The sequence below is a fragment of the Palaemon carinicauda genome, chromosome 30 (assembly GCF_036898095.1).
Source record: "Palaemon carinicauda isolate YSFRI2023 chromosome 30, ASM3689809v2, whole genome shotgun sequence".
Classification (NCBI taxonomy): domain Eukaryota; kingdom Metazoa; phylum Arthropoda; class Malacostraca; order Decapoda; family Palaemonidae; genus Palaemon; species Palaemon carinicauda.
The window spans coordinates 68065868-68079920 of NC_090754.1; the positions used below are offsets into that span (position 1 = coordinate 68065868).

At 40.5% G+C, this 14053-nt stretch overlaps 1 protein-coding gene across 1 annotated transcript in view; it reads right to left on the reverse strand.

Moving 5' to 3' along the window:
- Positions 1 to 14053, reverse strand: part of LOC137623592 (piezo-type mechanosensitive ion channel component-like) — a 375321-nt gene that overhangs the window by 152944 nt on the left and 208324 nt on the right. The window contains exons 21-23 of the mRNA XM_068354425.1: positions 11839 to 11953; positions 10834 to 11024; positions 9455 to 9656 (exon numbers count right to left, since the gene is read on the reverse strand). Coding sequence (XP_068210526.1) covers positions 9455 to 9656; positions 10834 to 11024; positions 11839 to 11953 — 508 coding nt within the window. The remainder of the gene's footprint in view (positions 1 to 9454; positions 9657 to 10833; positions 11025 to 11838; positions 11954 to 14053) is intronic.

A 14053-nucleotide genomic window follows, 5' to 3' on the forward strand; every position in this document is an offset into this window, starting at 1 on the left:
AAGAATTTTTCAAAGGTTTAAAACCTGAACCTATTAAAAACTGTAAAACTACTTCTAGAATTCCAGAAATTCCTCTGACTACTGGAGGTTTTTCAATAATGATTCAAATACATCTGAAATAATATATGAAACATTGTCATGGGTAAATGAAATATTAAAGAAATATATTAAATTGGAAAAAACATCTCTCTTTTTTTCAATAATACCTGCAGCGAGAAGAAAGTCATCACCTTAATTACTGTCGTCAGAACTTTGGGGAAAAAACCGAACCTCAATGAAAATCCCTTATTTTTGGAAAATGTCATTATGGGAAATCTTATGCAACGCTTTATTTATATGGTGTAACATCACATCCAGATTGCATATGAAAATTTGTTCTAAAGTTTTCTATGGCGTGACAGAAGTGGGCTTTTTAAGGGAACCAATCAGGATGTAGAATATAAAAATATCTTTACAGAGTATGGATATGATGACTGCTCATTGTAATTAGCTCTGCCTATATAGGGGTATATAAGCTTCCAAAATAGACTGTCCAGACAAGATAGGAACAAGATAAGAAAATTAAGAAAATTAGTAGTACTGTAGGACAGAGTCAAAATCTTGTCATATAGGAGACATGAAGAGAAGAGAACTAACGCCCTTCCTGCTTGTGAAAATAAGTAGCCAACACTACCTGGCCCTCCCTTTTGCGCAAACTCTGAGCTCTGGGAAAAACATTTGATGTCCTACGTTGATGCCACCACTTTGTTGCCATTTTCTACTACGTTCTCAAGCCTAAAGTCACCCTACCAGTATCACCTCAGCAACTGGAGAAAACTCTCCAACATACGATTGGAGCCAGTAAATTAAGAGGCTTCTTAAAACCTGTATTATGAGCAGAAACATTGGTCCTCCTAGAAAAAGGCCTAAAAGGATCACTGTATGTTGCCATCCAATTGTGCAGTCACCCTATAAATCCTATTAAGGTCCAACACATGAATAAAAAAAGGGAAGGAAATCAAGGAATGCTTTGAAGCATCTGGTGCTGTCTCAACCAAGCTGAACATAATTGTTCTCTACATTTAATCACAAAGCCCACAAAGGCTGTGGCAACATCAGAAGTTACATCTGAAATAGCTTTAGCCAAACAAGTCAAATAATCTTAAGTGATATTTTCATAATAAAATAAATTTTTGAATATACTTACCCGCTGGTTATATAAAGAGCTGAAGTCCCCTGACGCCCTGGCAGAAATTCAAATTCTTGCGCTATCGAAGATACGGCAGGTGTACAACCACACCCTAGCGGTAGCTCAGGTGGAACAACACACCATCTCCAGTTCTTCCATGCCTCATAGCAATACCATAGGTAGTCTCTAGAGGGGAGGAGGGTGGGTGTTAAATTTATATAACCAGCGGGTAAGTATATTCAAAAATTTATTTTATCATGAAAATATAATTTTTAAATATAAAACTTACCCGCTGGTTACATAAAGAGCTGATTGACACCCATTGGTGGCGGGTCAGAGACAGCTACATATAGAAAATTCACTTAAGGGTTACATACAGCAAACTTAAGCGGTTCTCACCTGATAAGGAAGCCGACAGCAATGATACTCTGCCTCATTTCGTCCGCTATCCTTAAGAGATCCAGTGATCCACTCGGGCTGAAAATCTCTAGGAGCTGTCAAACGGTACGACCACCTATAACATGACAGAACCTCAACCAATACCCTTGTTCCGGGTGCACTCAAGGAACAAATTGACCACCTAACCAAATCAAAGATTGCGGAAGACTGACGACCAATCTCCACAAACAACCATAACAAACGAGATCCAAGAGATAGAAAAGGGGTATTAGGAAAAATGGAACGTAGTGGTAGATCATTCACCTACTATCGCATTTGCCGCTACAAAAGGACCCAACGTAAAAAAGTCCTCAAAGCGAGTCTGAATATTTCTCAAATAATGGGATGCAAACACAGACTTACTTCTCCAAAAGGTCGTATCCATCAGACTTTGCAGAGAACGGTTCTGTTTAAAGGCCACTGAAGTCGCTGCCGCTCTGACTTCATGTGTCTTCACTTTGAGAAGCCTCTGATCCGACTCATCACACTGAGCATGAGCTTCTCGAATCAACAACCTAATGAAAAAAGACAAGGCATTCTTAGACATGGGCATCGAGGGTTTCCGAACTGCACACCACATAGCGTCTGAGTTACCCCTTAGATTCTTAGTCCTGTCCACATAAAGCCGTAACGCTCTAACTGGACAGAGTACCCTTTCTAATTCACCGCCAGCCAAATCAGAAAGGTTAGAAATCTCGCAGGATTTGGGCCATGGCCGAGAAGGGTTTTCATTCTTGGCCAGAAACCCCAGCTGCAAAGAACAAATGGCTTTTCCATTCCGAAAACCAATGTTCCTGCTTAAAGCGTGTACCTTACTAACTCTTTTAGCAGTGGCAAGGGTAACCAGAAAAAGTGTTTTCAAGGTTAAATCCTTAAAAGAAACCGAGTGTAAAGGCTCAAATCTGCCACTCATGAGAAATTTAAGGACAACATCCAAATTCCAGGCAAGGGGAGCTGTTTGAATCTTCTTGGTTGTATCAAAAGACCTAAGCAAATCTTGTAGATCCTTATTATTAGAAAGGTCTAGGTTCCTGTGTCTAAAAACCATTGCCAACATACTCCTGTAACCTTTAATAGTAGATGACGAAAAGTTATGTTTAAATTTAAGGTCCAAGAAAAAATCTGCTATCTGGGTAAGAGAGGTACTGGAAGAGGAAATCGCGTTAGTCCTACACCACTCTCTGAATAACTCCCACTTGGACTGATACACCTTGATGGTCGACGACCTCCTTGCCCTCGCAATTGCCTTGGCTGCCTTCTTCGAAAATCCTCTAGCTCTAGCGAGTTTTTCGATAGTCTGAAGGCAGTCAGACGTAGAGCTCAGAGGTTTAGATGATTTCGGGCCAAGTGAGGTTGTCTGAGAAGATCGGGTCTTATGGGGAGGCTTCTCGGGAAATCCACTATCCATTCCAGTACCTCTGGAAACCAGCTCCTTGACGGCCAGAATGGAGCTATCAGTGTCATTCTGGTCTCTTCGTGGGAAATGAACTTCTGAATCACTTTGTAAAGAATCTTGAACAGAGGGAAAGCATAAACCTCCATGGGTGGTGACCAGTTCATCAGAAAGGCGTCTGTGTGCAAGGCTTCGGGATCCAGAACCGGAGAGCAGTAACACTCCAGCCTTTTTGTCTTTGCGGTGGCAAAGAGATCCACGAGAGGTCGACCCCATAACCGCCACAGACTCTTGCAGACATCCAGGTGTAAAATACACTCTGTGGAGAGAACCTGACCTCCCCTGCTGAGTCTGTCTGCGCTCACATTGTTGACCCCCTGGATGAATCGAGTCAAAAGAGTCACATTCCTTTCCTCTGCCCAAACGTGAAGAAGTCTTGCAATCTCGTACAGAGGCCAAGAGTGGGTCCCGCCTTGTTTTACAATATAGGCCTGAGCTGTCGTGCAGTCCGCATTGACTTGGACCACTTTGCCCCTGATCTGCTTCTCGAAGCCTATGAGAGCCAGATGAATAGCCAAAAGCTCCTTTTGATTGATGTGGAGAGATGTTTGCTCCGCAGTCCAAGTCCCCGAAAGCTCCTTCTTCTCTAGAGTGGCTGCCCACCCCCAGTTGGAGGCGTCGGAACACAACACGAGGTCTGGGCTCTTCTGAAGTAAAGACAAGCCTTCTTTCAGTCTGGGCTCGTTGTACCACCATTGAAGATGAGACTTGATGGAAACTGAGATGGGAATGCAATCCGTCGAGGTTGTCCCCTTCTTCCAATAGCGATTGAGATGAAACTGAAGAGGACGCAAGTGCAACCTCCCAAGGGTCACGAACTTCTCTAATGATGAGAGTCCCCAGAAGGCTCATCCAATCTCTTACGGAGCAAAGTTCTCTCTTCAGGAAAGTTTGGACTTTTAGGAGGGCTGCCTGAATTCTCACCGACGACGGAAAAGCCCGAAAACTCCGACTGTGAATCTCAATCCCCAAATAAAGAATCTCCAAGGATGGAGTCAGTTGCGATTTTTTCGAGCTCACCAGGAGGCCCAGTTCTCTGGAGAGATCCAAAGTCATTTTGAGGTCCCTCAAACAACAATCGGCTGAGGAGGCTCTTATCAGCCAATCGTCCAGATACAGAGAGGCTCTGATTCCCCTCGAATGCAGCATGCTTGCCACATTCAGCATGATCTAGGTAAACAATAGAGGAGCCGTGCAGAGTCCGAAACAAAGAGCCCTGAACTGGAAGACCTTGTTTCCGTCCATGAACCTCAGATAACGTCTGCAGCTGGGATGAATCAGAAGGTGGAAATAGGCGTCCTGAAGATCTATAGAGACCATCCAATCGTCCTTCCTCACAGCCGCTAGAACTGTTTTCTGAGTCTCCATAGTGAACGTCGAATTTTGGACGTAACCATTTAGCACACTTACGTCCAGAACCGGTCTCCACTCCCCGGAACTCTTGGGTACTAGGAAAAGGCGGTTGTAAAACCCCGGAGACTTAACATCCTGCAGTTCCTCTATTGCTTGCTTCTCTAATAAAAGAGACGTCTGAAGACGCATGGCTTGCTTCTTCGGTCCCTCTCTGTATTTGGGCAAAAGATCCATCGGATCTGTGACTAAAGGAGGATTTGCCAGGAAGGGGATCTTGTAACCCTCCTTTAACACTTGGACGGACCAGGGGTCCGCTCCATTTCTCTCCCAAGCCTCCCAGAAGTGAGTCAACCTGGCACCCACTGCTGTCTGAAGGAAAGGGCAGTCAGACTTTACCTCGGCCGGACTTGCCCCCTCTGCCTCTAGGTTTCCTTCCTTCTGGTTTGAAAGAGCCCCTTCCAGAGGATTTCCCACGAAAGGACTGAGAAGGTCGAAAACCAGAAGAGGATTCCTTATTCTTACGAGAGGAAAACGACGACGGCAAAACTTTCCTTGTCGTATTAGTAACTAAGTCATGCGTGGCCTTCTGCGTGAGAGCAGTGGCCATTTCGCCTACCAACTCTTGCGGAAATAAGCTATTAGCCAATGGTGCGAAAAGAAGGACCGTTTTCTGGTAGGGAGACACTCCTGTAGAGAGAAAAGAGCACATCGTGGCCCTTTTCTTGAGGATTCCAGCTGTGAACAAGGCAGCTAGCTTGTTGGAGCCATCCCTCACACCTTTGTCCAAGCAGGACATCAAATGAACCAGCCCACTAGTGTCCGTATCCGTCATATCTGAGACCCTCTTACTCAAAGCCCCCAGAGCCCAGTCTAAGAAATTAAACACCTCGAAGGCCCTGAACAGACCTTTAGGCAAATGATCGAACTCTGGAATGGACCACCAAATCTTCGTTTTCCTTAAGGCAAGACGAGAAGCATCTACTAAACTTGAAAAATCCCCTTGGGCAGACGCAGGAAAACTAAAGCCCAACACTTCACCAGTCTCGTACCACACACTAGATTTAGAAGCCAACCTAGCAGGTGGAAAGGCAAAGGCCGTCTTGCCAAAAGATTTCTTGGAGTCCAACCAGGAACCCATTAATTTCAAGGCCCGTTTAGAGGATCGAGAAAGAACCATCTTGGTATAAACTGGAACTTTGGTAGCTTTACCTAAGATGAACTCAGAAGGAGGAGAACGAGGGGCCACAGGAGTAAACTGATCCGGGAAAATTCCAGTAAGAATCAACATAAACTTGCGAAGATCAACAGCATGTTGATAATGCTTCTCCTCCTCATTCTCAGAGACTTCCTCAATAGGATCGTCCACATCCGACTTTTCCTCAAGTTCGTCTTCTGGCAGTGCAGCAACTGCTGCAGCCTGAACCGAAGGAACAAAAAGTCTGGATGGGATTGCCTGTCAAAGCCAATATCTGTATCCAACTGACGGGGAGAAGTCGAAGTAGATTGACGTGAAACATGGACGGGTAGAAGATCTTCGTCAACTAACAACTGCCTAGACCGCTTAGGATCCGACTGCTGTTGAACAGAATGACGCTTGGACTCAGAAGGCAACTGCCGAAGATCGCTGAGTGGACGCGTAGAGTCCGAAAACCGTTGACGCGAACGATCAAAGCTGTCAAGATGTCGACGCTGAGAATCGATGTTTTGACGCGATTCGTCCACAAGCGGTTGACGCGGGCGATCCACTACTTCAAAATGTTGACGCGTCTCGTCAACTTGTCGACACCGATGTTCTTCCACATGACCAGAAGGCGAAAACCAAACCTCTCTGACGCGACTCATCAAAATCAACCTGGCCACAGGAGTAAACTGATCCGGGAAAATTCCAGTAAGAATCAACATAAACTTGCGAAGATCAACAGCATGTTGATAATGCTTCTCCTCCTCATTCTCAGAGACTTCCTCAATAGGATCGTCCACATCCGACTTTTCCTCAAGTTCGTCTTCTGGCAGTGCAGCAACTGCTGCAGCCTGAACCGAAGGAACAAAAAGTCTGGATGGGATTGCCTGTCAAAGCCAATATCTGTATCCAACTGACGGGGAGAAGTCGAAGTAGATTGACGTGAAACATGGACGGGTAGAAGATCTTCGTCAACTAACAACTGCCTAGACCGCTTAGGATCCGACTGCTGTTGAACAGAATGACGCTTGGACTCAGAAGGCAACTGCCGAAGATCGCTGAGTGGACGCGTAGAGTCCGAAAACCGTTGACGCGAACGATCAAAGCTGTCAAGATGTCGACGCTGAGAATCGATGTTTTGACGCGATTCGTCCACAAGCGGTTGACGCGGGCGATCCACTACTTCAAAATGTTGACGCGTCTCGTCAACTTGTCGACACCGATGTTCTTCCACATGACCAGAAGGCGAAAACCAAACCTCTCTGACGCGACTCATCAAAATCAACCTGGCGTTGAACACTATGAATGGGAGACCGCCTAAGCGATAACTCGTCAGCACCAGAGACCATCGAACGCCTGTGCGATAACTGGTCTGACACCTGACGCCCAGACATACCGCCAACACCTGGTTGACAAGAATCCATCAACGACGAGAGTTGTTCCTTCATAGTCACAAGCATAGACCATTTAGGATCTACAGAACTCCCTAAAGGAATATTCGATCCAACGTCACCACGTATTTCGGGAGAAGAAAGCCAATCTGAAGGAAGAGGGGGAGCATGAAACGTAACAAGGTCTGAATCGGAAGGAATCTTATCCACACGAACACGGTGATCCGGACGTTTAGCCGGAGTGCAAGCGATGGGAGAACGGAAACGTTCCGGTGAGTCCCACGAACTACATCCTGGACGCACAGGCGATTCCTGACGCTGTGAAACATCATGCGTCCGTTTAAGCGGTCTTGACGCGCGACGCCAAATCTCACTCCCCGACCCTTCATCAGAAGACGGGGATAACACATGAACCTCACCTTTCCTACGATGAGGGTGAACGGCCTGAGCTACGGCAACAGGAACGTTCGAGGGGACGTCTGCACGATTGATGACGCTTCTCGTCCCCTTAAGCCGTTCGACATTACTTCTCCCATGGGTTCGAGAGCTCGAAAGAGGTCTTAGGCTAGGTGAACGACAAGATCGTGCAGAAGCACCCTCCGCAACACTAAACACATTAGAAACACTTGTCACAATACCGAGAGAGTCACGACTTTCGAGAGCAAACTTCTATATGTCAGCCAGCTATGGCGGCAGAAGAAGAACTGGAGATGGTGTGTTGTTCCACCTGAGCTACCGCTAGGGTGCAGTTGTACACCTGCCGTATCTTCGATAGCGCGAGAATTTGAATTTCTGCCAGGGCGTCAGGGGACTTCAGCTCTTTATATAACCAGCGGGTAAGTTTTATCTTTAAAAATAAGATTTAGATCATGATGGCCAGCAAATGTTTCTTTAATCAACTTAGAAATTTCTTTTCTTATAGTCTACAAATGAGAGTATAGGGTATTTCCAAAATTAATCACAGAAACCATTACTGTTCTTTGGTAGCCCACTTTACAAATCCTCCATTTAAAAACTACTCTTATTAACATTAATATTATAGGTTTGAAGGAAGAAATTAACACTGAAAACTTGACTAGGTCAGGCAATTGGTTTGTTCTATAGACTTCTGTACACCTTATTTGGATAAAAGGTTTAAATAATAAATGAGAACCTGAATTAACAGCTTTTTTTACACTTGGGATGATAATTTATCCATCTTATTTAAAATCATTTCATCAAGTTGAGGTGGTTATGTCATCCTGGAGAATGCTGTTTCTGATGACTATGACTAATAATAAGAATCAAAACTCACCTTAAGTAAGTTATTTGGATATTTTTCACAAATAAGCTCTCTTAATAAATATGTAGATACCTCATCTGAATATTACTCTTCCTTTACCCCTTTTTCTGCCTCCTCTTGTCTCTCTTCCCCCTTCTGTAACAAAACATTCTTTTTTACGTCAAACACTGCCCTTCCTATCTGTTTACATTTAACAGCCGATTTACCAGGGATCTCTGTACCTGCATAAGTTAAATAACTCGCTTTGGTAAAAGACATACTAGCACCTAAACTAACTTCATTAGGGATAATCTGGGATGAGCTAATGGATGAGCCTTTAGACAAACAAACCACACTGTCATACGAATGCAACGCATCACTGAAAGGTACCATACCATATGAGATGCCATTCCTATGAGAAATATGTATCTTACAAGCGCTTACTTCAGTGAGGGGAAGGATATTAGGATCCAGACTACCAACTCGGTCTTCTACCTATAAAGCTCATTATTATCAAAACCATGAGGATCATAAAAGCCTGGAGAATCATTAGTAGCAAAAGACTTTAGCGACTGAAGGCTCATTGATGGCTTGAGTGGCTTTCCCTACATTATCCTATCTATATTCAACTAACTTATACTTCTCTAGAGATTCTCCCAATAACTAAATGTTAGCTTTCTTTCATCTTTGAAAATCTAAATCTGTTCACCCACCATCTGAACACATTTCTCCATGAGGGGAGTAGTGAGGCTTTCCATTCTTCACAACGATTATCTTAATCACAGTACTGACCTCAGTAAGAAGCACAGAGAATGAGGATCATGATTACCCATATCTAATACCCTAGAACAATCTGTGCAATAACTACTAACAAATCCAGAAGAGATCATAAAAATCAATTATGATCAACAATTTTTGAATTTGGAATAAGGTAGTGAACATTGAGTTGATGAAGTCAGCAATGAAGAAAGACTGAGGATGACAGGTGTGTTTTATCCACACCATAGGTGACTGGTGGCCACCAGATGTCATCTTGGTTGGCAGAAGGTGTGGACTCTTGAAGGTAAGAAAACGGTTAATCATTCTAGGTTTTGGGGTAGCATCAGTGGAGTAGTGTAAGTCAAACTTCAAGAACAAAGCAATATGAATATAAGTGGAGATTCATGAATATAATCAAATACCTAAATTCCATAATCAGTCATACTAGTACCTGTACATAACCCTGGAGGAATACCAATGCACATGAGATACTGCAGAGGTATCAAAACAGTTATGAAAATGACAAAACCTTTCCAAACTTTGGCTATGTCTTTTCGCTGTCGGTTGTAGAAGTAACAGAGCCACGCAGCATAAAACAATGAGTAGACATCTAACCTTGTTCCAATGACACCCACAAGGCTCATTAAACATATCTGGAAAGAACAAGAGTTATTAGTAGAACACACTTTCACAGACAAAGGGCATAAGGAGAAGAGGCGGAAAACTTCTAGATTTACAGAAATTTTAATTCCATCTAAAAATCCCTTAATCTACATTCACTATTGTATGATTTTGAATACCCTGATTTCAAGTGCTTCTGGTATCAATGCTATAAACCTAGACTCTAGGTTTATAAAACAAAGAGTTTTAGGCAACATGCTGTGTTAAATAGCTTTTCCCGACAGTGTTAGGTTATATTCTTAGTCCTGCCTGACTAGGAAGTTGCCAATTAGCAAGGAAATCTGACCTCACACTATATGGAGCCCCTTTTCTCCGAATGCTACAGACCATAGTACACCTGTTCATAGGGGAATGATTTACATTTCCACAATACTTAATTGTGTAACATTGTCGAGTACAAAGTTTTGGTGTATGTAACCTCTTGACTTCATGCATGTTTACAGGAAAGCACATCCTGGATCCACTATCAAACATCTGGGCATCCTCTTGATCCCATTACTAAACTTTAGGTAAGCAGTCGCCATTTCTTATCATTTAATAAGTCAAGTAATAAAGTTTAAATACTGGATGTGAAAATTATCTTTTCCAGATATGAGAGAGAGAGAGAGAGAGAGAGAGAGAGAGAGAGAGAGAGAGAGAGAGAGAGAGAGAGAGAGAGAGAGAGAGAGAGAGAATGTTTATGCATTGGGATTATACAATCAGATCCCATAATATCAAGGGTAAATTGTTATTACTTCTATGGTACCAATTAGTTAAAGAAACAATTGAATTATATTTCTTGGCTTCTACAGACCTCACATCAAATATTTGTTTTAAAATTAGATGAAAAATTATCAAGGTAAGGTTAAGACAACTATAAATCTATGTCAGAGATTGGAAAGAAATAAAATTAAAGCGTAAAACAGAGAGAAGTAAAGCTGGGAATGAGCGAATACTGCTAAAGTCCGGACATATAAACCTTAAAATTCAATGTACATATAGATATAGATATAATTATTGGTACCAAGGCCATAAATATCTGTATTGAAATATATAAACAAATAAGTTTAAATAAAGGCCAAAAAAAAAAAAAAAAATATTCCTGCATGTTTATAAAAAAAATACACTACACTAAATGCACTACTTATAAATAACAGTTATATTACTCACCTCTACTCCAAATTTATAAAAACCATAGTTAAGAAGAAACTTTGTACATTCTGGTATACCATCATCTGCCAATGCACGTGTTACATTGGGAAATAATACCCCAGGGGGTGGAGGAGGAAGGCCAGTTAGTTTACGGACATATTCCTGACGGATTCCCACAACCGCTTGGACGGTAATTACAACTATAATCCCTGTAATAAAAAGGAAGATGCGATTATGCTTTAGAAACAATGAGTGCTTTTAAACATACTGTAAAAGCATTCACTAGGTAATACTGAATGCAAATTTGCAAAACAGGACAGATGTATTCACACAAAGTAAAAAGTACCATACTGTATATCAAATGTCAACAGTAACTACTATATTCTAGTTTTGAAAAGACTATACAGTATAACTAACTAACCTTTGATTAAAGGAAGATACAAACAAAAATCTATGAAGTTCATAAGATTTTTCACCTCCAAAAATTATTTTATTGAATGTTTCAACACAATATTTAATCAGATACTTCAATGTAATTATGATGAACTTGCTTCTAATATGCAATTCACCTTTTTATCCAGTCTTTAAACATTCACATATATGTTAGTCAGGTACAAATTTAGTTTTGTGGAAAGTTGCTAAATGAATGCATAGAAAAACAACTTCAAAAATTTTCTATATTCCCCTGGTGTTCATACTGCTTTTTCATGGAAGCTCGGTTTTATCGATAACTGCCCCTTAAACTATGCCACAGTTGACTGTGTCTGCCATTCTGCTTTCGTTATAAGGTAATGAAATTAATGGGATATATCCTAGCCTAAGGTACCACCTCAACCTAACTTGGATCATCTTATTACTTACTGGGGACTATATTCACCCTGAAGCCTCTCATTAATTTATATAGCAGTAATTTGAAACAAAACACATCATGAGTAATGCCCGTTGTTCATGGTAAATGAACCTACAGTACTGTGATCTTAAACATGGAAAAAAAAACACCTGAAAAACAATAGCAATACTCACCAATATATCCTTTCAAATAATTGGGCAGACTTGGAGCCTTTGACAGGCCTAGCCAAATGGCATTATTTGCTATTTTGTTGATTGGATAATCCCAAGTTGTCTCATTGTCATACAACTAAAAAGAAATGTTTAAATTAAGACTGGCTTTCACCCATGATATAACAGTAATATTCTATGTTAACAAACTAAATTTATCATAACTAACAATAAAAACAGAAATGACAGTACCATAGCAAACAATTTAACAATATTTTCAGTAAGAACTTTAACTGAGCTACAGTAAAACCTCCTTATCCACTTATTCGGGTATCCACTACTGAACTATTGATTCCATTATAAAAAAAATGTACACTGAAACCTCACTTACCTAAGGCCGCTGAACTGGGAACACCAGTCAAAATTTTCAAACTGCATGCCATTACACCACAATTTCAATGAAGCTGTGTTTCAAGTAAATGAAATTTTAGCCCATAGGCTAAAAAGTTTCTCCTAGTATTCCTTCTCTTTTCTTTCCTTTTCTGGGTCGACCTGTGGCGGCCGGTGAAAAGGAGTCCTTCTAATATACCTTTTCTGATAAAACTTCCAATTATACCAGAGAGAGATAAAAGCATGGAATGCAGAGGTTACTACCCTCGCGCGAGCACCCTGTGGGTGTCTTGTATAAAGCTAAGGCGCGTGAAAGCCACTATTCACAGGCTGTCTTCCATTTAGTTAATTCCTTCGTCAAAGGGATGGGCCGATACAGAGGCACCAGCCAATCTACCAGAGTCCCGCCACCCACGCCCCGACGCGAGCGCCATCTGAACACCATCCTTCTTTTTGGACTGCTCGAATTGTGTGTAATTTGTTGTGCTCTCGGCGTTTTTTCACACTTGTGAATTTATTTCGTCATGACCGAAGCTCCATCTTCACCCATTCCAATGTTAAGTACCATAGTTTGTTTTGACAGCTTTTTGTAGTACCGGGCTTTTGTCTTCTAACCAGTATAGTCTGTTTTATCATTACCGTCTGGGCCCGTCCGTCGGCGGCCATTGTTTGTTCCCTTGTCTTGCTGGGAGTTCATCTTAGTCTTGCCCGTTTGGTACTCTGTCACTTAGGTTCTTGGTTAAGTCTCTGGCCTTATGCCTTTTGAACCATCATTATTATTATCGTTATTATTCCCATGGTACTTTTTGCTAGCAAGTCCAGTCTGCGAACAAGAATAGCGTTCTAGCTTTATTATAGTTTAGTACCCGCCCCACCGGGGTGTTTGTCAGTCGACTATTTCTCTTTAATTTAGGTTTTAGCAGACGCTATTCTTCGTTCGTAGTCTTATTTTGATGTTACAATTTTATTATTATACGTTTATAATAGTGTTGTGTGCTTATTAAGTCCTGATTTTGTGACCAAGGGAGCGAGAGATTGGGGTTCCCGTTTTCTGTTCACAGTCACAGGTTACCACTTTCTCTCGTTTTCTTTCTTAACTCAGGTGGGTGAGCGGATTTCCCGTTTTCCGTTTTGTGTGTTCAACGGGTTCTCCCTCCCTCACCCCTCCCTCTACGGGTGTATGATAGCTTACGAGTTATTTAGTTTTTGGTTACTTTTTAATAGTTAGCGTTATTTATTAGGTCCCGAGTTCCGTCCTCTTCCCGTTACGGCTTGGGAGTAGTTCTGAACATTTTTCCACTCCGCCTGAGTTCTACTCCGCCATGAGCGATTCTCAATGACTTTGGAACTATTGTTATATATATATATATATATATATATATATATATATATATATATATATATATATATATATATATATATATACATATATATATATATATGTATATATATATATATATATATATATATATATATATATATATATATATATATATATATATATATATATATATGTATATATATATGTATATATATATGTATATATATATATATATATATATATATATATATATATATATGTATATATATATATATATGTATATATATATATATATATATATATATATATATATATATATATATATATATATATATATATGTATATATATATGTATATTATATATATGTATATATATATATATATATATATATATATATATGTATATATATATATATATATATATATATATATATATATATATATATATATATATGTATATATATATATATATATATATATATATATATATATATATATATATATATGTATATATATATATATATATAT